General features: G+C 34.6%; 1 protein-coding gene across 1 annotated transcript; it reads left to right on the top strand.

The window, feature by feature from the left end:
- The first annotated feature begins 7,271 nt into the window (after positions 1-7,271).
- On the top strand, positions 7,272-12,817 carry LOC116001015 (receptor protein-tyrosine kinase CEPR2-like). The gene is made up of 3 exons (XM_031240915.1): positions 7,272-7,763; positions 8,909-11,560; positions 12,191-12,817. The coding sequence occupies exons 2-3, from the start codon at positions 8,995-8,997 to the stop codon at positions 12,559-12,561; spliced, it is 2,937 nt and encodes a 978-aa protein (XP_031096775.1). The 5' UTR covers positions 7,272-7,763; positions 8,909-8,994; the 3' UTR covers positions 12,562-12,817.
- The last annotated feature ends 11,951 nt before the right edge of the window (positions 12,818-24,768 follow it).

A 24,768-nucleotide genomic window follows, 5' to 3' on the forward strand; every position in this document is an offset into this window, starting at 1 on the left:
ATATATATATATATATATATATATATATATATATATATATATATATATATATATATATATATATATATATATATATATATATATATATATATATATATATATATATATATATATAATTGTTCGTAAACGTAGATTATTTTCTTGTTCACGAACATGTGCAGGTGTTTGGTTATTAAGTGTTCATGAACGTAAATGAACATGTTTGTGAACGTGTTTGTCAACGTTCGTGAACAAGTTCGTGAATGTGTTCGTTAACGTTAACGAACATGTTCGTGAACGTGTTCGCGAACGTTAACGAACGCTTAACAAACGAACACGAACAGGATTTTCAAAAAGCTTAACAAACGAACACGAACACGAACAACCCAAAATCCTTAACAAACAAACACGAACAACCTCCGTTCGTTTATGTTCGGTTTGTTAACAGCCCTAAGTGCATTGTAATAGAGTCAGTAGTATTCAAAAAAAAAAACACTAAGGGGGTGTTTGGTTGGATGAAAAACATTTTTCATGGAAAATGTTTTCCTTAAAGTGGGGGAAAATGGTGTTTTATGTTGTTTGGTTGGATGGAAAACAAATTCCATGGGAAAAAGTTTTCCTTAACAATGAGGAAAATGTTTTCCTAGCAAATCTTAGGTATTTTGTTTTCCATGGAAAACTAGTATCACAATTCTACCCTCACCCTACTTTATTATTATTATTTTTTGAAAAATCACCCTACTTTATTAATTACTCTTTTATTATTATTGTGTAGTGTTAAATATGTCATTATACTCATTATTCCTTACCATTCCAAACCTAACCAAACAATGTCATTTATATTCCCAGTAATTTATTTTCCACCAACCAAACAATGGAATCTATTTTCCTGCTAATTTGTTTTCCATGAAATTTGAATTTCATTTCCTTCAAATATTTTTCAGCGAACCAAACGGGCTGTAAATGTTTTTGACTCAATTTTTCTATCATTTATCTTTTCATTTTACACTGAGCTTAATATTCAAACACTCACATTTTATCTCGTTGCAAACTATGGAGTCCTTTTTAAGACAAGATAAAGCCTTTGGCTGCACTTTTGATTCTGTCAACTTTCAAATTCATATTGTTGATTCATCTATAATTAAATTGTTAATTACAGAAGTAAAAGATGTAGTATTCGCCATAAACTTATTAATTGCATGCATAAAACAAAAGAAATTTTTGGTTATTCACCAAAAAGGTGGGATCTTAGGGGAGTAGACTGTATGCAACTATATTCAATGTTCGATAAGATTTTAAGTTTTTTTTTTTTATTAATCTTTTATCAAAGTAATATGATAACTAAATAATACCAAGTATAGACTGGGATTGATTGTAAATTACTTGGACCAGTTTTGTGTCGGGCCTACCCTGTGCCTCTTTTGGGCCGGCCCCAAGCTAGGCACGAGACTTTTATTTTAGTTTATTTATAGAAAAATGTTCAAATTAGTTATTGAACTAAATTCAGAAGTGTAATTGGACCTCATCTATATAAAAAAAAAAAATACAATTAAGTCTATAAACTATCTAAAATTATGTAATTCGATCAAATTTGACATGCTTCTTTGGTTATTTGACATAGTGGTCATTCTATTAAAAATTTATTTCAATAATTTTTTTTTTTAAAATCCCGCCCTACCCCGTCTTTGTCTTCGCAGAGTACAGTAAGAAACTTTTGTGTCTCGGGCCCGGAGATGAAATGAAGAAACTTCTTCGTCTTTTTCATATTTTAAAAATATGTGTACATAATACTGTGATATTTAGTTACGACAAAACATTTATTATTATTATTATTATTATTTCAAGCTAGTTGTAGTAAAGATAATCCAATATTAATCGATAAATTACTTTTCTGAATTGATTGAGAAAGTGACCACCAGACACCAGTCCACCACATCTGATTGTTTGTATGACCGCAGAACAAAATTCGTGCCTGACAAATCCAAATAACTGATTATTTTCTTTGTAAATAAATAAAAATAAAATTTATACTCTTATTGTGTTTATTTATTTCTCTTTCAGAATGAGACATTCTGGTGGCCTGGACCTACCTGCTAGTCAAAATATTATTAATGAATTTATCACTATGTCCACAAATATAGCTCATCAATCCAACATAAAATAGACTTTATACATTTACATATTTTTATTCGGAATTCCAAAAAACATTACATTTATAAAAGGAATTAGATAAATTATTAAAATCTATAAGTATTAAATTTATCAATAATTTTTTTTAGATAAAGTATTGAAATATGTATATGTATTTAAACTTTTGTTATTTAATCCGTTATTAAATATTTTTACATTTTATTGTTTTCTTGTAGTGCAAGTGTATCGAGGTCCCAAATTTATAAAGTTTACATCCTAAAATGAGAATATAAAATTATTGTTAAAATTGCCTACATATTTATTTGGTGAATTTGTTGATATATATTACGGAGTATTTTCTTAGACGATGCTATATGGACCAACGACTTTTCAATATATCAATATGATTTTGTTCAATTCCAATTATATCAAGTGCTTATGACATACATACATGACATATCATTTGATAAATACTTGCAAATTTTTTTTATACAATTAGCATCGGATCCAATAAAATATATATTATATGTGTTCCACACATACAATAATCAAATCCTTCGACACTATGAATGAATTGATACTCCACTGCACTTATTAATTCTTCTAACTTGTTATTTATATACGTTTTTTAATTAATGCAGATCACGTGAAATAAGTTATAAGTATATACGGGGTACTATTTAGAGTGTAATAAATTTAAAATGTTAATTAATTATACATACAAAAATTAAAATGGAGATAAGTATGAAGTCAATTTAATGCAAGCGTATATCTCCAAGGAATAAGTTAAAAATGGAGTAACAAGATATTTGATAAAAAATAATAAAATACGAAAATACAAAATTAGTGATATAGTGGCAATATTCTAGAAGGTGAAGCCTCACCTTGTTGGAGAAGCTTAATCGGCAGAAATTCCATCCAAAAATGCCATTTTTCACATTTGGAATCACATAACCTAGGTTTAGTCTTGTCACCACCTCAACTATCCAAGATGCTTTTTTCTTTTCTTAAAAAAAAACATTTAAATACCACTATTTTAGCTTAAAATAAATATTTTTTTTAAAAAAAATTTTACATCTTAATTTTCATCGCCTTATGTACTTATTAAATTTGTTATATTTATTATTATCTCTCATTTATTGGTCGATCTTATTATTATAAGTTTTGTTTTTTAAATCTATTGTATTAATTAAATATACAAATTAATTAGTTGAGCAATAATGTCACATACACCAAAAGCTAAATATCGAGAGGTGAGTTTTAAAAGAGAGTGTAGTTGTCCTTAGTCAACTAAGAATAACAAGCATTATATATATAAGACCATATTTACGTTAGAATTAGACTAATCTAGATAGTCTTATTTTATCCCTATTCTATGTTAATTGTTCATTCATTCTAGAAGCTACTCACCCAAGTAGTTGCTCATGATTCTACCAATTTCAACAATTCCTTGTTGGTCAAACACACTACCACTAACATCACTTGTAATATAATACTCCGTAATAAGTAAACTACATTATCTAGTGACTGAGTGGGTGAAATATATATAATTTTTATACTTAAAAAGTTACATGTTTTATTCTTGTCAATATCATGTCAATCGAACTTGTCGCACAAAGTCTTCTTAATACAAGATATTGCGAGTCTCCCGTTTAAAGTTTAAAGAATACAATTACTGTAGATATATGTATGTGTGTGTGTGTTTAAACAATCTTTTTTTTTTTTATTCTTATATTATTATTAATTGATCAATTTGATTGGTGTATTATGTTTACAAAATGAGAATCAAAGATAATTATTAACTTCATGAGTTGATACTAATAAATTTATAAAATTTCTACTATGTCATGTACTTTATTGATAAAATTTGTACACATTTTTATTTATATCTCTAACAAATACAATTCCACCAAAAATATGTCACTGCAAAGACACTGTTCAATATATTTTATCTATTACAATGTAGTATCTGTTAGGAAAGCCATAGAGGTGTCAACTGAGCACAAGATAGTATCTGTTCAATATACTTTCTCCATCTGTTTTAATCCAAAGAATCAATACTCCACCACGGGGATTCGATTCTCTAATCTTCTGGAGAGCCACATAGTTGCGACATAGGTGTCAAATGAAAAGGCACGTACATTAAGAACCAAAGAATTGAAAAAGCTTGATGCTTCCCAATTCGTATAAAATTGAATGATAATATTTGATGGATCACAAGTTTCACCAAATGGTTGATATGACGAGTTTTTAGTGTTTAATCCAAAAAGAACTTCTTTGAATTATTGGCTAGGAACAAAATGTCACATATATATTTAATGAAACTTTTGATAAAATTTTGAATCTAAAAAGTCCAAAACTAAATTACAGTTTCATTAATTTGTACAAATCGTTGTAGCTTAGTATATGCATAAGATAGATTGAAAGAAATAAAAATATATATATTGATAATTCTTAAGACTAGTATATACTTTTTACACGCATATTTTAAGAGTAATACTACACATACCTTCATTTCTTACTCCATGCTTATGTAGTGTACGTATTTTCATTCATACAGGATGATGGGAGTGGGTTCGAGCCTCAGTGGAGGCAACTTTGACTCTTTGTGCTTCAGTAGGTTGAGAAAGTAGCTATGAACAAATACTACATTGTAACAGAGTCAGTAGTACTAAAAAAAAAAAGGAGCAATTTGTAGTTTTTATTATTCTATTCTCTTCTATCAATAAATCATGGCATGCATATATGTGACCAAAGTTTCACTCCATATACGGAGTATAATTTACATTTTTTAATAATAAATATTTATCTTACACAAATACATTGATCTAGTAGATAACAAAACCTTATTTAAAACTTGTTTTGAAAAAGTTAAATTAGGTCGATTTTGACCCATGCATCACATCATATGCAACAGCGTGAAAGTGAAGTCAGGAGCAAAACAATTAATAGGGTTGACTGAGGTCAATAGCACAATGCCCACCACTATACACTAATTGATATTAGTAGGTCCAAAGCTAGATTGTACAATCGCCCCCTTGGCCCCTGCACCATTATATATATATGTCATTTTCTTCTAGAGAATCTACCCCAATTACATACACTAATTTTTTTTTTCCACCTCCTTTAGTTTCACCTTTTGTCATCATTTACTTAATTTTCTTTTTTTTTTTAACTACATAAAAATTGTCGAGTAAATTGTGGTTTAATGATGTCATTGTTAAATTTCACAAAGAAATATAATCTTGTATAACGACTAACAAGCATGATAAATATATACTATAATGATGTTGCCAAAAAATTATTACTGCGATCATCCTTCGAATATAATTTATTTGCACGTATTTATGATGTAAAGTAGTTCGTATGTAGATGCATGTGTGACACATGATTTATCGTTACAAAAATTAATGAAAAATATGAAATCATTTTCAAAACGACTTTAATCACATGATTTACATGCATATGACATCATATGAATATTTTTTATTATTGTGTCGTGAAGAACAAATAAAGTTATTATCCATCATCGTTTTTTTCTTAGTGACGAGAAAAGTTATAATTGTTAACATTATCCAAGGATGTATACCGCACAAAAGAGGTAAATCGCACTAGATTGGCAATAACTGAAAGCGTAGCCTTCTGGTATGAAAATCATACTCCACCAACTCAACTACACTTTTGAACCGTCATCATATATATATATATATATATATATATATATATATATATATATATATATATATATACAAAATGAGTGATTTTCACTTTTGACAATAACATTACTTTCACATTTAGTCTACATGTATTATTTGTGTTACATTAAGTAGTACAAGACATTTTGTTGTTGTTGTTAGTCATTTTGATCACATTTCTCGTAGAAAACATTATATTTATAGTTTAAGCTAGTATGATTTTGAATTGGAAATGTGACATATTTCGATTATTTTTACTGAAGAATTTGTTAGAAGGATTAAATGTGGCAACAAATAAAAGTTAACAAAAATAAATTCCATATAATGTGTACTCAAAAAAAAATAAAAAAAATCCATATAATGCTCTTTGATTTGAAGTGTGAACACTGAGGAGTAAAAGTCGGCTTGAAAGCTTTGTCATTTATTTGAGATTATAATTAAATTCTTCAAAAACAAAATCAACATCTTTGGATTGATTGCATTCACTAGTGGACTGCACTACAGCAGCCACTACTCTACTCATCTCAATTCATTTACAATTTATAACGTGGCACATTGCCCGACACGCTCTATTAAATTTAAAATAAAAAATAATATTTTTAAAAAAAATTCAATGCATTTGAACTTTTAAGAGAATAATAATGAATTTAGAGCAAGCTTATCCATGCTGATTTTTTCACAATTTTTGAAGAGTCGTGTAAGAGAGGGAAGGAGAAAAAAGGAACAAAAAAATACAAAAAGTAAAAGAATAAAAATTAAAATATTAAAGACTTGTTACGCGCTGCCTAACGCGCACATGTAGAGATACAACTTTATTAGGCGCACCTATAGAGACTATTGAGCTTTATTCTTATTTGTTGCAATCTCTCATCTACTTGAACCTAAATGTCATAAAAATCATAAAAGAAAAAGTACATTTTTGAAGTTGCTCTTACAATTTTTGTAGTTATATTGTTGAACAATTCATGAAATTTGTCAAATTTTTACTCACTAACTATTACAATAGAGTTTATGTTCAATCCTAAGTCAAATTGAGTTAGAATTCTTTCAAGCCATCTTCATCATATGTACCAACAAAAAATAAAACTAACAATTATTGAACTTCACTATTTCTTATAGGTGAAATAGTATAAACCCATAGCATTCATAACAGTGAAAACCAAAGAGATGAGGTGTGTCTCTATCAAAGACTGCACCTTTTTGGCAGGCTGATTCAATAGTCCCCAACATAATTCTACATAGGTCACAGCTAGCATTTTTTGTCACCTTCTTGCATATAATTAATTGGGTGAACTGAACTGAACACATGATATAAAATCAATAACATTTCCTTCATGATCATCATCACATCATTCCCAATTTTAATGATGATCTATCAAACCTTGTAACATAAATAGTTGTAAATTAAATAACAAGTGTTTTAGAGTACTGGTGTATATTAAAGTTTATAAGATTATCAAGATTTAATTTACACCTGTATAGTACTACTTTCTTATTCCTTATTCCTTATCTGTTCTTCTCCCTTTGTCATTTTCTGTAATCAATTCTCATTTGAATAAAGATTTGTAGCACTGCTTTCCTCCTCTATCTCACTTTTTACTCTCAGAAGCTGAAGAAACATCTTCTTTTCTTCCCTATGTATCAAGAAGATTATCTCCGTAAAACGTTTTAATCTTATAGACACATCTTACGATTAACCTCTTTCGTTAAAGTTTTAAGTAGGACGGTGAGATCCTCGGGATTGGAGTGTACTTTCTTTTTTATTTTTGAAGTTTCTCTTCTCCATATTCCAAGATTTCTGAAAACTCTGCAAGTCTTTTCAGTTCCTTCCAAGCTCTACCACTTCTCTTTTTTGTTTCTCATTTTGCCCTTGAGGAAAACAAAGGAGAAAGCTGCTTGACACCTTGACTTCTTGCAGGGAGAAAAAAAAAAGGGGGGGGGAAAGAAAACCCATTTAAGGTAACTTTTCTATTTCCTGTTTAATATTTCTTCAGTTTCTCTTTGTCATTGTGGGGTGTTTGTGTGTGGGGAAGAATGAATCTGCTTCTTAAAATTTCACCACTCTATGATGCATAGTTGCAGTGGCAAGTTAATCACTTAGTAAAGTTCTTTTCTTTTTTACTTTTACCACTGTATGGAGAGTCCTCTGAAGTTTGAAGAACACTAGCAGTAATTAAGTAGATCCATGTTGCTAACTTCCTTTGCTCTTTTTGTGTGTGTTAAATTCAAATATGTGTATAGAATGATTGTTCAGTAATGGAATGAGTAATTACTTCTGTACTTGAGGCACAATAAATTCTGAGATCTATCATGCATAACACAAACTACATGGTGAATTTTCTTGTATCAGACAGTAAAAGACTATTCAGTTTAACCAACATGGGTAGTTGGTAAAGTGCCCACTAATATAACTATAAGGTCAGATGACCCTAGCCGTCAAAGGATCACACTGAGGTAAACCAGTCTAGGTTGTCCGTAGTTGATCAGAAAGTCAATAGGTATTCCCGCTGAGAGGTAAACCAGTCTAGGTTGCCCGCAGTTGATCAGAAAGCCAATAGGTCTCCCCGCTGAGAGGTAAACCAGTCTAGGTTGCCCGTAGCTGACCAGCTCAAATCAAGAAAACCAATAGGTCTCCCCGCTGAGAGGTAAACCAGTCCAGGTTGCCTTGTATTCACTATTGTTTTCATGTTTTACTTAAAAGGAAACGGAAAAGAAAGTAACTTTTGTAAAGGGTAGGTGAAATGATGCATTGATGAGTTGCTTTAAAGTGAGATTGTTTTTGTGATATAATCTCATCCTGAATCAACAAATAAAGCCAAAAAGGCATCTTAAGCAGTCATTTGTCTGTTTGTGTTTGTAAGTAACTTCTGTTTCTTTTTCATTACATAAACAGCTAAGCCTAACTTCCTAAGTGCTTCATTTTTTCTATTCAAAATTGGTTAACAAATGTGACAATTATTTGATTAGGTATAGATTGCTTTCATAGAATCATTAAAAAACAAAAAAAGCAGACTTGGGTTTACCAGAAAGATCTGTTCATTTTCACAAATACTATATTCTTTACTTTACTGATTGGTTTTTGATTGCTGATCTTATTGTTTCAGCTAATGCAATAATGGAGCCCCTGTTCGGTTTTGAATTTGTTTTCCCCGTGTGAGATATAACCATTTTGCCCCGCTGAGCTTGCACGATGGCCAGGAACATTGAGCTGCAGCCCCTCGGGATTCTTTCCATTTTCGTGTTTCTGTTTCTGTTTTTCGTTCCGTCCAGGTCCAGTTCACTCAATGTAGAGACTCAGGCCCTTCTTGAATTCAAAAGGCAGATTATTGATCCTCTGAATCACTTGGAGTCTTGGAAAGATACAGAATCGCCCTGTCGGTTTTATGGAATTACTTGTGATCGAAACACTGGTTTGGTTACAGGAATTTCCCTGGACTCCAAGAACCTTTCGGGGGTGATATCTCCGTCTATTTTTTTGCTCAAGAGCCTTGCTTCTATAGTGCTACCTTCGAACTTATTGTCTGGGGCTCTCCCGGGCGAATTAGCCAATTTTACGGGTCTTAGAGTCTTGAATGTGACGGGGAATAGCTTGAGTGGCACCATACCTGATTTATCCAAGCTGACCGGCTTGGAGATTCTTGATTTGTCCATCAACTACTTTTCTGGAGATTTTCCAACTTGGCCTGGAAATCTGACTGGTTTGATTGGACTAGGCCTTGGGGATAACAGCTACAATGAGGGAATGATTCCTGAGAGCCTTGGGAATTTGAAGAACTTGACATGGCTTTATCTAGCTGGTTCCAATTTGAGTGGGGAAATCCCAGAATCCATTTTTGGACTAGAAAAACTGCAGACATTGGATATTTGCAGGAATCAGGTTTCAGGAAATATCCCGAAGTTGATTGGGAAGATGAGAAATCTGCTGCAAATTGAGCTCTACGAAAATGATCTCACCGGGGAACTCCCTCTGGAAATCGCGGAGCTCACCCTTCTGCAGCAATTTGATGTTTCTAACAACAAAATGTATGGGGCTCTCCCTCCAGGGATTGGAAAGCTGAGATTTTTAACCGTTTTTCATGTCTTCAAGAACAACTTCTCGGGAGAACTCCCTCCCGGTTTTGGGGATATGGAGCATCTTTTTGCCTTTTCTATCTACATGAATAGCTTTACTGGAGAAATCCCAGAAAATCTTGGCAGGTTTTCGCCATTGAATGCCATAGACTTGTCAGAGAATAAGTTTTCTGGTTCGTTCCCGAAGTACTTGTGCCAGAATGGGAACTTGCAGCAGTTGGTTGCAGTAGAAAACAGCTTTTCTGGGGAATTTCCAGACACTTATGGCTCCTGTAAGGGCTTAGTGAGGCTGAGGGTCACAAAGAATCAACTCTCGGGGAAAATCCCGGATGGGGTTTGGGCACTTCCAAGCCTGAACATGATGGATTTCAGTTATAATAGTTTCACTGGAGGTATATCTCCAAGAATTGGGGCTGCTACAACCTTGGAACAATTAATATTGTCCAACAACAAGTTCTCGAGTGAGCTCCCGGGAGAACTTGGCAAACTCACACTGCTGCAGAGGCTTCACTTGGATAACAACGATTTCTCGGGACCATTGCCATCTGAACTCGGGCTGTTAAATCAGATATCGTCCTTGCATTTCGAGAAAAACTCGTTTACAGGCTCAATTCCAGCAGAGTTTGGTCAATGCTCACGCCTCGCAGACTTAAACCTTGCTTCAAATCATCTTAGTGGTAGCATTCCTGAGTCTATTACAACGATGGCCTCTCTGAATTCCCTGAATCTTTCCAGCAACAAGCTGACAGGCCTAATCCCGAGAGGCTTAGACAATCTGAAGCTCTCGTTAATCGATCTGTCTAACAATCAGCTGTCTGGGGAAGTGTCAAATGATTTTCTAACAATGCACGGAGACAAGGCGTTTCTCGGGAACAAAGAACTCTGTGTTGATCACACCATCAAAGCCCAATTCAACACCGAGCTAAGCTCTTGTGATGGAAAGGGCTCTCACCACGAAACGATGAAGAAAAGATTGGCTGTTCTCTTAATTGTTCTATTTGCCTTGGCTGTTCTCTTGTGTGGCTTACTAGTCGCAAGTTATTGGAGCCACAAGTATAGTGAGACCGATACTGAGAAACGCTGTGGAGAATCGAAGGGGCTGGACCGAAAATGGAAGCTCGAAAGCTTCCACCAAATCGAGTTTGATGCAGACGAAATATGCAATGTGGACGAGGACAGTTTGATTGGCAGTGGAGGGACAGGAAAAGTGTATAAACTGGACTTAAAGAAAGGGTGTGGCACAGTGGCTATAAAGAAGCTCTGGAAGGGAAATGGAGTTAAACTTCTGAGCAGAGAAATGGAAATTCTGGGAAGTATCAGACACAGAAATATAGTGAAACTTTATGCCAGTCTCATCAAGGAAGGCTCAAATTTCTTGGTTTTTGAGTACATGCCAAATGGTAATCTTTTCCAGGCACTTCACCATGAAATCAAAAGTGGTAAACCAGAACTGGACTGGGATCTGAGGTACAAAATCGCTCTCGGGGCTGCTAAAGGAATCGCGTATCTGCACCACGATTGCTCCCCGCCTATCATTCACAGAGATATCAAATCGACCAACATTCTTCTTGATGAGAGCTATGAAGCAAAAGTTTCTGACTTTGGTGTTGCAAAGATCTCAGAAGTTTCTCCAAGAGGATCAGAGTTCAGTTGTTTTGCAGGCACTCATGGTTACATGGCTCCAGGTATGCTCCAACAAATAGTTATTTCTGTTGAACACAATATATATACACGTAAGGGAAAATGCTCAAATAGACCTAAACTTTATATCAAAAATCAATTAGACTCCTAAAGTTTTAAAAGTTGTAATTAAGCTCATCAACATGTTATTTTCATGCCTCCAAGTCAAAAAAAAAAAAAAAAAGGTTATTGACTTGTTATAGCCTGTCATTAGGGTTCCAGCGAGACTCCAGTTAGCTCTAGCAATTGATCGTTAGTCGCCGGTTGCCTTTCAAGAAGGCGACCAGTCGACAAACTGGTTGCCTTTTCCACCGGAGAAGGTGACCTGTTGGTTGCCTTCTTCAAAGATAATCAGTGACTGTTTGTCAGAGCTAACTGGAGTCTCGTTGGAACCCTAATGACGGGCTATAACAGGTCAATAACTAGTTTGGCTTGGATGCATTAAAATAACATATTGATGATCTTAATTGCAACTTTTAAAAGTTGGTATAAAGTTAAGGGGTCTATTTGACTATTTTCCGTATAAACAATAAATATGCAATCTATACAATCTCATTCAATTATTTCCACTAGTCCATCTGTCCATATACATTACATTGCAGTATTGGACTAAACTTCTATGTGTCTATCTGCAGAGATGGCATATACTCTACGAGTGAGTGAGAAGAGCGATGTGTACAGTTTCGGGGTGGTGTTACTGGAGCTGGTGACCGGACGACACGCTATAGAGGATGCCTATGGAGAAGGAAAGGACATAGTTTACTGGGTTGCAACTCAGCTCGAAAACCGCGAAAACGTCATCACAGTTCTTGACACTAAGGTTGGTGTTGAGGATGCTGTCCAGGATGAGATGATCAAAGTGCTGAGGATTGCAACACTGTGCACCACTAAGCTCCCAAATCTAAGGCCAAGCATGAAGGAGGTAGTGAATATGTTGGTTGATGCAGAGCCATCCACATTCAAATCTGGTAGGAATTTTGAGAAAACTGGGAAAGTGTTCCTTTAGTGCAGTCTAGTTTAGTTTCTTTAATTTCTCTATCTGTATATGTTTATATAGGCAAGTATGGATTCTTGGCTGATACTTGGGCATATTTCATGCTTTTGTGTAGTGGTTTTTGCTTATAGAATATAATGCACCATGTTTAGATGGTTATTCAGCTATGAAAGATGGTTGTCATAATTTATGTTTTTATATGGTTTGGCAATCTTCTTTTAGAAATGTATCATGACAGTATAGAATATGGAGACAGTAATATTATTCATACTCTCACTAATTTTATTTACTTTTTTATTCAAACAAAAAATAGACTAATTTTACTCTTTCTTTTTTCCTCCACCAATAAAATTATGATATGTGACAAGAGTTTTACCTCGAACACACTTATGACTTTTGGATAGGGAATTATCCGATAATAAAAAATGTTAGTCCCTCCATCCCATTTTATTTGTTTGATTCGGTTAACGAAGCTTAATTGAATATTGTAATATCTTTTCAAAGTCGTTGTCAAAATAGTTTACACTCACTCAAAAGATAATAAAATCTTAAGTGAAGAAAAAAAAATATTTTACCGATACCAATTGTGTATTTGTGTCTATAAACAAATTGTATTATAATAATTGAGTTAATACCAGCCAAGGTCCCTCGAGTATAGTGGTACCGTCATCTATGGTCCTAAACTTTCAAATTGACCCTCTGTCATCCTCGGAATTTCGAAATCGACCTACGGTAGTCCTTCTGTTAAGATTTTCCGTCTCAGCTGTTAAATGTGAGGGCAAATATGACATTTTATACTTTGCTCTCCAGGTGAGGACACGTGTAATTAAACATCACGTCGCCGGCACCACTGGTTTTCCCCTAAAACGATACTGCCTATAGGCAGCCATCTCGGGTGGTTTCGCCGGTTGGGCCTACTCTTTAGGTGGGATACAAAAATAGGACGGAAATAATTGGGATACAAATATGGGCAATACTACACTGTAGGATGCATGTTTACTTTTTTGAACATGCATCTTCGGAATGCATTGTTATCTTTTATAATATTTGTTACAAATTAAAATACTGTACATTGTATTTAGAGAATATGAAAAGAATACCGTATGTAAATACAAAATAATAAATACGTAATTATGTATTTATTTTTTGAAATATTAGGATAAAAATACTTAAATAGTGGGTCCAAGACCAACAACCTTAATTTTACTCCATCCCAATACTAAACGGTAAAACTTCATCCCAAAACTTACCAGAGTCCCCAAACTCACCCGCTGCTCACCGTGCGACCGCCCTGCCGCCCACCGCGCCGCCCACTGCGGTACATTCTAATTAACTAACAATCATTTAATGAGGACAATACTATTTTTTTTCTCCTTATACATATATATACCATCTTTTTTTCTTTTTTTCATTTAAACTACAATACTGTACACATACACGTATCCTACACTCATTTTCTACCTTTTAATTATTTTTTTTAAAGAAAAGCTAACATGCATTCGCAGAATGCATTTGTTTTTAAGCAAACATGCATTCCATGAAAGTACTTAGCCCATCTTTGTTACCTTTTCAAAATCGGCCTCTTTTTGTATCCCACCTAAAAAGCAGGCCCAACCGTGTTTATGACTCCAGCCATCTCCTCTGCTCCTCGAGTCCTCGATCTATAAACCACATAAACACCCATAAAATCAACAGGGAAAAAGAAGAAAAAAAAAGAAGAAAAATCTCTATTTTCTCTTCCGATCTCTGCTTCTTAGGGATATATATATATATAGAATCAGAACACCAGAACACAATAATAATTTCCCAGAATACGATTCTTATTTCTAAGCCCACAGATATCAGATTCTAATTCCTTCAATTGGTAGAAATTTTCTGAAATTTGTTGGGTTTATTTTCTTTACTGTTTAGCTTTTATCTCCCTGTTGAACTATCTGTAAATAATACCACGCTACACTTATACACCACTGTTAGAATATGATATATTGATATGTGGCTCAAATTAATCTTGGACCATTCCTCCAATGATTTCGCATGCATGCTCACGTTCCTACACTTCTCCACCGCTATTGTTGGATTTCCTTGTGTTTGCCGCATTTCACTCAATTTTGTAATGTATAAATACTCTAGGAATTTGCTTTGTAATTCACACCTCAATTGAATTCTTTCTTTCCTCGTCTTTAATTACCTCACGTAGCATACATATATATTATTCATTCTTTAATTCTTTTTGAGTGATAATATATATATTCTATTTTATTATTTTGTCATTATTATATATTTTCCCTATTATTTAACTTCTATAATTCTCAATTTTCGATTATTCGCTTCCGCATTATTCCGCTATATTCCTAACAAGTGGTATCAGAGCCAAGTTTAATTGAGAATTATTTTCAAAGATGTCGACTGTTACCAAGTTCGATATCGAGAAGTTCGACGGTAAATTAGCTTTTCTATCTGGAAGGTTCAGATGGAAGCCGTTCTGACCCAGAACGGTTTGAAGAAAGCGCTAGCTGGGAAGAAGAAGAAACCGGCTACAATGACAGATGAAGATTGGGAAGATTTAGATGACAAGGCACGCTCAACCATTCAATTGTGCCTGTCTAAATCGGTTCTACGTGAGGTGATAGGTGAGACGACTACGTCAGGTTTATGGTCCGAGCTGGATTCGCGCTACATGGACAAATCTCTGGCGAACAAGCTGCGCCTGAAGGAGCGGCTGTACACAATCCGTATGACGGAAGGTACTTCAATTCAGTCTCATTTGGATGAATTCAATTCTATCTTATTGGACTTGGAAAATATTGATGTCGTAATTGACGATGAGGATCGTGCTATTTTATTGCTTGTTTCTCTCCCTGAATCATACAAGCATTTCAAAGAAATTATGCTGTATGGTAATTCTCTTGGAGTCCTAACTTTCGACAGTGTTAAGTCGAACCTACTGTCCAAAGAAAAATTTGACTTAGAAACTAAGTCTGGGGACAAAGGTGAAGGCTTGATTGTTAGGGGTCATTCAGTTGAAACGGAGAGTAGCAATAAAAAATCTAGATCCAAGTCCAAAGGACGTAAGTCCAACAAATCCTGTAAGTACTGCAAGAAGCATGGTCATGATGTGACTGAATGCTTCAAACTGAAGAACAAACAATAGAGAGAAAAGAAGTCTGCTGAAGCTAGTGTTGTTGAGAGTGATTCAGAAGGCGATGTGATGTTATCTGTTAGCTCCGGTGACAAACGGAGCGACACTGAGTGGATTCTAGACTCTGGTTGTACATTCCACATGTGTCCACACAAAGACTGGTTCATCTCTCTAGAACCAGTTGATGGTGGAGTTGTCTTGATGGGTAATGATGCCCAATGCAAGGTTAGTGGAATTGGAAGTGTTCATATCAAAACTCATGATAACGTTATCAGGACTCTTACCAATGTTCGGTATATTCCTGATTTGAAACGCAATCTGATTTCATTGGGCACCTTGGAATCTCTGGGGTGCAAGTACACAGCTGAAGGTGGAGTTCTGAAAGTTATTAAAGGCTCTCTTGTTCTTATGAAAGCTTCTCGTTTTGGAAGCTTGTACGTGTTGCATGGCAGTACAGTGACAGGTTCAGTTGCGGTATCCTCATCGGTGTCTGATGCTGATCTCACTCAACTATGGCATATGCGTCTGGGGCATATGAGTGAGAAAGGCATGCATATCCTGAGCAAGAAAGGCCTCCTCGGTTCAGGTACGGGTAAATTACAATTTTGTGAGCATTGTGTTTTTGGGAAACAAAAGAGGGTTAGTTTCTCTACTGCTACACACCGTACTAAAGATGTATTAGAATATATACATTCTGATTTATGGGGACCAACTAAATTCCAGTCTATGGGAGGCTGTAGATATTTTATGTCTATTATTGATGACTTTTCTCGTAAAGTCTGGGTCTATTTCCTGAAACATAAAAATCAGGCATTTTCTATTTTCAAAAAGTGGAAAATTCTCGTTGAGACTCAGACAGGAAAAAAGGTCAAGAAGCTCAGGACAAACAATGGCTTGGAGTTCTGTGAGACAGATTTCACTGAGTTCTGTGCATCACAAGGAATTGCCAGGCACAAGACCTTGCCTGGAAAACCCCAGCAGAATGGTGTTGCCGAACGTATGAACAGGACTCTATTAGAGAGAGCTCGTTGTATGCTCTCTAATGTTGGGTTATGGAAACGGCGTGACTTTTGGGCTGAAGCCGTTTCTACTGTATCCTATTTGGTAAATAGATCTCCACATTCATCCCTCGATTTCAAAATTCCAGAAGAAGTTTGGTCAGGTAATCCTGTTGACTACTCTATGTTACGAGTTTTTGGATGTCCTGCTTATGCTCATTCCAGTACGGGTAAATTAAACCCGAGAGCTGTCAAATGCATTTTCCTTGGTTATGCTTCTGAGTCAAAAGGGTATCGTCTGTGGTCTTCTGATTCTCACAAGATCGTTCTAAGCCGAGATATCACTTTTGATGAAAATGCACTACTTTCTTCTGGAAAAGATTGTGTTGTTCCCAGTACAGGTGATACGCATAGTACTGGTGAGAAGGTGGAGTTTGAGTTCAGGCCTACTGATAGTATTACTACCACTGATGGTAATACTAAAGATGATGCATCTACTAGCACTGCGCCTCTCGTTCAGCCACAGCGAGAGCACTCTATTTCCCAAGACCGACCTAGGAGGACAATTAAAAAACCTGCTAGGTATGCTAGTGATGATGAAACCCACTTGGTTGCTTATGCTCTTTCAGTTGCACAACAGGTTGATGGTGATCCGTCCTGCTATTCTGAGGCTATTTCTTAGGTTGATGGTGATCCGTCCTGCTATTCTGAGGCTATTTCTTGTGCCAACTCATCCAAGTGGTTCTATTCTGAGGCTATTTCTTGTGCCAACTCATCCAAGTGGTTGCTTGCTATGCAAGAGGAGATTGCCAACTCATCCAAGTGGTTGCTTGCTATGCAAGAGGAGATAGAAAGTCTCCATAAGAATGAAACTTGGGAGCTGGTAGAGTTGCCAAAAGGTAAATGCCCATTGAGCTGTAAGTGGATTTACAAGAAGAAAGAAGGCATCCCTGGGGTTGAGAAAGCACGGTGGAAAGCACGGTTGGTTGTTCGAGGTTTCGATCAACGTGAAGGTATTGACTTTAACGAGATCTTTTCTCCTGTTGTTCGTCATACCTCTATACGTGTACTACTTGCTTTTGTTGCTCTTTTTGATTTGGAGTTGGAGCAACTTGATGTAAAGACTGCATTCCTACATGGAGAGCTTGATGAAGAGCTTTACATGTACCAACCTGAGGGGTTTGAGGTTCCTGGAAAGGAACATTGTGTTTGCCGTCTACAGAAGTCTCTTTATGGGTTAAAGCAAGCTCCAAGGCAATGGTACAAGCGGTTTGATGCTTGTATGCTAGGGCAAGGATTCTCAAGAAGCCAATATGACAGTTGTGTCTATTTCAAAGAATTTTCTAATGGATCTTTTGTTTACCTTCTACTTTATGTTGATGATATGCTCATTGCTTCCCCTGACATGTCTCTTGTTGAGAAGTTGAAGTCTCAACTAAGCAATGAGTTTGAGATGAAAGATCTTGGTGCAGCAAAGAAGATTCTTGGCATGGAGATACACATGGATCGTCAAGCTGGTAAACTTTATCTATCCCAGAAAAAGTATGTTGAGAAGGTGCTTGATCGATTCAATATGTCTAATTGTAAGCCTGTGTCTACTCCACTTGGTGCACATTTTAAGTTGTCTTCTGATTCATGCCCTAAATCTGATGTTGATGTGGCTTATATGTCAAAAGTTCCTTACTCTAGTGTTGTTGGTAGTCTTATGTATGCTACGGTGTGCACTAGACCTGATTTGGCTCATGCTGTAAGTGTTGTGAGCCGTTATATGCACAACCCTGGTAAGGAACATTGGAACGCTGTTAAATGGATTCTACGGTACCTAAAAGGTACTTCCTCTTTGGGCTTGGTTTTTGACCGGAGTTCTTCTGCATCTACTGACATTGTGGGCTTTGTAGATTCTGATTATGGTGGTGATCTTGACAAACGTCGATCACTTTCCAGTTATATTTTCACTCTTTGTAATTGTGCTATCAGTTGAAAAGCTACGCTTCAGTCTATTGCTGCGTTATCTACGACTGAAGCAGAATACATTGCAGCAACAGAGGGTGTTAAAGAAGCTACTTGGCTACGAGGTTTGGTTATGGAGCTTGGTGTTTCACAAGGTCAGACTGTTGTGTTCTCAGATAGCCAAAGTGCTATCCATCTCACCAAGAATGATACATATCATGCCAAAACCAAACACATTGATGTCAGATACCATTTCATCCGAGATGTTGTAGCTGCAGAAGATATTGTTGTCCAGAAGGTTCACACATTGGAGAATCCAGCAGACATGCTTACTAAGCCTCTTCCTATTACTAAGTTCAAGCAATGCTTGAATTTAGTCGGCTGTTCCAGTTGCTAATTCTGCAATAAATTTGATCCAAGGTGGAGATTGTTAGAATATGATATATTGATATGTGGCTCAAATTAATCTTGGACCATTCCTCCAATGATTTCGCATGCATGCTCACGTTCCTACACTTCTCCACCGCTATTGTTGGATTTCCTTGTGTTTGCCGCATTTCACTCAATTTTGTAATGTATAAATACTCTAGGAATTTGCTTTGTAATTCACACCTCAATTGAATTCTTTCTTTCCTTGTCTTTAATTACCTCACGTAGCATACATATATATTATTCATTCTTTAATTCTTTTTGAGTGATAATATATATATTCTATTTTATTATTTTGTCATTATTATATATTTTCCCTATTATTTAACTTCTATAATTCTCAATTTTCGATTATTCGCTTTCGCATTATTCCGCTATATTCCTAACAACTAATCTCTTTTCTTTATTTGCTTATTTCTCAAATTTCTGCTTGTGGTTGAAGATTGGGGGTTGCGAATTGGGTTTGGATATATGAGATCGGCAGCAACATCGAGAAGCGCCGTGAACTGCGGGTCACAATCCCCCGGAGTTTCCTTGCAGAAACTGTTATTCCCTAGATTTACCTGGATTTGGAATTGGAACTGAAATTGGGGAACTGGGCCCTGTAACTTGTTGTTCTGCAGAAAAAAAAAATCGTAATCTGTTTTCCGTCAGATTCCGCAACGAATCGAGTACAAAGCCGGTTAATCGGTTGTCCTCGAGGCGCAAATCGGAGAGATTTTGGAGTCCGTAATGTTCCGTAATCTAACCCGTGAAGGCATTCCTTTGGAGCCATACTTGGGACAGTTGGGTCATTGAGGAAAGCACGCTAGTAGTACCAGAGAGCCCTAGCTGCTGGTTATCCAGTCACAATATCCGTATCTTGGAACCCGAAAACGACCCGGGAAGTGACCCAGTTAAGTTGTTGAAGGATAATATTACGTTCTCGAGATTTGGGAAAGAATCGAAGAAATCAGAAATGACACCAAAAACATTGGCGTTGAAAGAAACCAAATTATTGCTTCGGTTCAGGTGCGTGGGAATTTTCCAAGAACAAGGTTTCGATTTTCATAAACGCGCGCTGAAACTCTTCAAACGAGGAAGACCTAAGAGGAAATCCGAGGGGACTGAAACTCTTCCATTTTTCCCTTCACTAGACCGACTCTCCTGTCGATAGCTTTCTTGCCATGAAGATGGAAATTAGAGGAAGAAATGGGAGGAAGAAGATGCCAACAAATGTGTGGTCTACGTGAAGAAGAAATGGATTAGGGCTAGGGAGGGCTAATTTTAATTTATGAACGCAAAATGAATTGTTTTGGATGGGTATTAAATGAAAGACTATTATGCCCTTACATTTCACAACTGAGACGGAAAATCTTAACGGAAGGACTACCGTAGGTCGATTTCGAAATTCGGAGGATGACGGAGGGTCGATTTGAAAGTTTAGGACCATAGATGGCGGAACCACTATACTCGAGGGACCTTGGCTGGTATTAACTCTATAATAATTTTTTGTCATTTGAATTAATTAATTAAAGATAACAAAATTGAATTTAACGAATTCTACAATTAAACCCTTATATTAAATCTTTCTATGTTTTTTTTTTTTTTTTGGGAACAAATCTTTCTATGTAAAACACTTCAATCTATCAAACATCAAAATCATTTATAGTTTTTCTTAATCCAAATACCCAATGGGGTAGCTCAAGTAGTAAGTGAGCTCTTTTGTGGAGTAGGATTTCAGAAGGACCTGGGTTCGATTCCCACAAGTGCCAGCTCCAGTGCCTTTGGAGTGAACACGGGTGGACTCGAACTCTTAACCAGACAGAGAAAGACTCCATAAATTTTTTGGCTCCCACTACGGCTCAAGCTCATGACAGTCATTTCGTGCAACTAAATCACAAGGTCATTGACATGTGAGATATATTCAATTCTCCAATTAGATTTCAAAGGGTTGTTATGCCGTGGACCCAGGTCCACCTTTGCAAGGTGGACCTGGGTCTACATTCACATACACTATACTCTACATTCACAATTTGTAAACTCTACATTCACACATTACAGGATTATATGTTTAGTAACTATACTCTACATTCACATACACTATACTCTACATTCACAATTTGTAAACTCCACATTCACACATTCAAAATTCTATATTCACAGGTCCTATACTCCACATTCACAACTTGAGAACTCTACATTCACACATTACAAGGCTACAAGTTGCTAGAATTTCTTAACTCTATTACATATTCACACATGCATAACTCTACATTCACGATTTCTGTACTCCATATTCACAAATTGAAACCTCCGCATTCACACATTTCTGGGCAGCTCTACATTCACACAATCATAAATCTACATTCACGATTTCTATACTCTACATTCATACTTTGAAACCTCTACATTCGCACATTTTTGGACAACTCTATATTCAGCAATATGTTTACTAAAAAAAAAAAAAAAACAAAGAAGAAGACAAAAACGACGTAGTTTTGGACCCAGGTCCACCTTGCAAGGTGGACCTGGGTCCACAGCATAATTTGCCGATTTCAAAAGCTTGGGCTAGTAAACTTGCTTGGGCTTTTATGTTGACCAAACTTTAATGGGTCATTGAATCGGACCCGTTTCTTATAACTCCAACACCAATCACTCTCCCCCATTAGCCAAACTATCTCAATTTTGTTAGATAGTCTATACATTTGTTCCTCATAATGTGTGGGAAATACATCCAAAGTCATACAAATTTAAGATTTTTTTTTTGAAATACTCATATTTTTTTATAAATAGTATCTCATAATTTTTATTTATTTATTTTTTTTTTTTGTGAAAGGGAGGAGTCCAAAGGACTCGAGTAATTACCGAAGTCTATTAGTAGCTGAACTCAAAGCATCCTGACTAAGAAGTTCCCTTATCCCTTCAGAGGTTGAGCCAATGTTGTTGTGCCCCACGGAGAACTTTGACCTAAGTTAGCTAGATAATCAGCACATTTATTGCCTTCTCGAAATACATGGTTGATCTTAACAATCTGAAAAGCATCTCATTATTCTGTAAAAAAGATAAATTTTCACAGAAAACCTTACTTTATAAACATAATTACTACATTACTCTTGGTTTATAAAGTCACAATTATAACTATATAAATTTACTTATGTAAGTTCATAAAATCATTAATGTAAGTTCATTACAAATTATTAAAATGATATATTAAGAAATATAATATAAATATAAGTGTTATTTAAAATATCTCATTGAAATATTTTAAAAAATATAATTTTTTTTATATATATCTAACCTATACAAAATAAACCATTTTATGGTTCTTATAATATAATCTATGCCTGAGATTTTCTTCCTTATTAATAAGACAAGTTCCCTCTGCGTGTTTTCTTCTGACATTCGTAATTCTAATAAGTGGGTCAACTATATTTATTATTACACTTTAATTAAAGAAGTTAAAAGCTTTAATTTATTATGAGTTGGGTTTCGCATTTAGGCAGGTTGCATGATAATTGAATGTGCCAATTGAGTGATTTGGTAAATTTTATAAACTGAGTTAATGATGGCATTACATTTTAAAGCACATACACTTCTCTAATATCATTCAATTCCAATGAATTTGAAGTTGTTAATGAAATAATAACATTTATATTCACCTAACAACTAGTATCACATGTCAAATGGACATCAATGACAGAATAGTATATCAGACATAATAAAATATTTTCTTAAAATTTGAGTAAGTGTTTTTTTTTTTTTGTTTGTTTGTTTGTTTTTTTTTTTTTTTTTTTTTTTTGTGTGTGTTTGGTTCATATGGATTTTATTTTTCATTGGATAACTAATTCCTCATATTTGAGGAAAACAAAATTTGAGGTTGGACAAGGTATTTTATTTTTCATGACAGGTGGGAATGAAAAAATTGAACTAGATGGATTATTCTACCCTTATCCTTCTTTCTTAATTATATACATATATTGTGATGAGTTGTATGAATCTTTTATGAGTTCAAACCCATATTTACCACCAAATATTTATAATAATATTTATAACATTATTATAATAAAATATGTAATTATAATCATGTATTCTATAAATTAAAATATTTTAATTTATAAATTATGATTGCTTTTATTATCATTAATATTATATAGGGCATATAGGTCGTCTTTATACACATTATGCTTTAGAATTCCAAATCCAACCAAACAATGAATTTATATTCATGGTAATTATTTTTCCCTAAAATTTCACTTTCATTTTTTTCTCAAATATTTTCCGTGAACTAAACAGACCCTTAAGGATTAGAGAATTTAATATATTCATACTCTTTTTTTTTTTTTTTGTATTTTCATATTGGTTTGACTTAGATTAACAATGTTACTTAATACACTTATATTATATTTTGTGTTTACCATCGGCAAACTTAGTACTACATTTATGCGCATAATAAATTATTTTGTCAAAATTAATTAATTAATAGGGTTAGGGTAAATCAACGTTTTTTCGTATATAATTTAATTAGTGGGGTCACAATCTACGGTATTAGACTGTTAGGCAACTTATAAATTATAATTATGCTCTAAAAACCCAAATTGACAAGCTATTTAGGACCAATAATAATAATAATAATAATAATAATAATAATAATAATAATAACAACTCAAAGTGTAGCCTCTAGTTGGCGGTCATCCTAATGCGCGCAGCGTGCCCCATCTCGTCTTTTTTTTTTTTTTTTGGGTTCACTTTTTTTTTTTAATGTTAAAAAAATCTAAAAAAACATTATCTTAGTTTATTTTCTCTCGTCTCTTATCTAAGTCATTAAAAAAAATCAGAAAAACTTGCTAAAGTCCACCCTCAGAGATCTTATTATTTTTTATCTATTATTATTATTATTATTATTATTATTATTATTATTATTTTGCTGAATTAGAAATAGTAGAAAAGTATTTTAGAATAAAACTTATAAGAATCTTTCTAGTAGCGGAATATTCTTTGTGGACCGGGCGGAGAAGAAAAAGCGTTGAATGCGTAAAGTCGTGTATGTAGGGTTGAGTGACGTGAAAACCATGCGAAATGCATGACACAATAATCCATGCCATATACGATAATGACGCATGCAACTTGCACCAACAATATAATTACCCTCAATTTCTTCTCTCTTCACCAAAAAATTTCATTATAATATCAAAAAGAATTTTATATTATCATATATTCAGCGAAATTATATAACCAGCTGCACCGACAATAATATTAAAAAAGTATATATTTTTTGCAAATACGAAGTATATAAATTATATATATTAGAAAGAAAGCGTCAAATAGACCTTAAAGCTTATGCAATTAAATCCATTAGCATGTTATTAGCCGACACCTTAGTGATGAATGACTCTATTACATTGTAGTATATGTTTATACATACTTTCTCAACATGTTGAAACACAAAAAGTTAATACCGACTTCACTGAGGCTCAACTCATGACCTCCCATTTGAATGATCTGAGTCACTACATGTCACTTGACCACAATGTCGTTGATTTTGGATTTCAAGGTACCAAAATAATATGTTAATTAATGGATTTAATTTTACATTTTAAAAATTTATGGGCCTATTTAATATAATCGTTTTCCATATATATTAATTTCGAAGCAGAATTTGTGTGTGTGTATAAATATGTGTGGGGGTATGTGAAAGGGAGTGTTGGAAGGGGGGGGGGGCTG

This window comes from Ipomoea triloba, chromosome 13 (genome assembly GCF_003576645.1).
Source record: "Ipomoea triloba cultivar NCNSP0323 chromosome 13, ASM357664v1".
NCBI classification, from domain to species: Eukaryota; Viridiplantae; Streptophyta; class Magnoliopsida; order Solanales; family Convolvulaceae; genus Ipomoea; species Ipomoea triloba.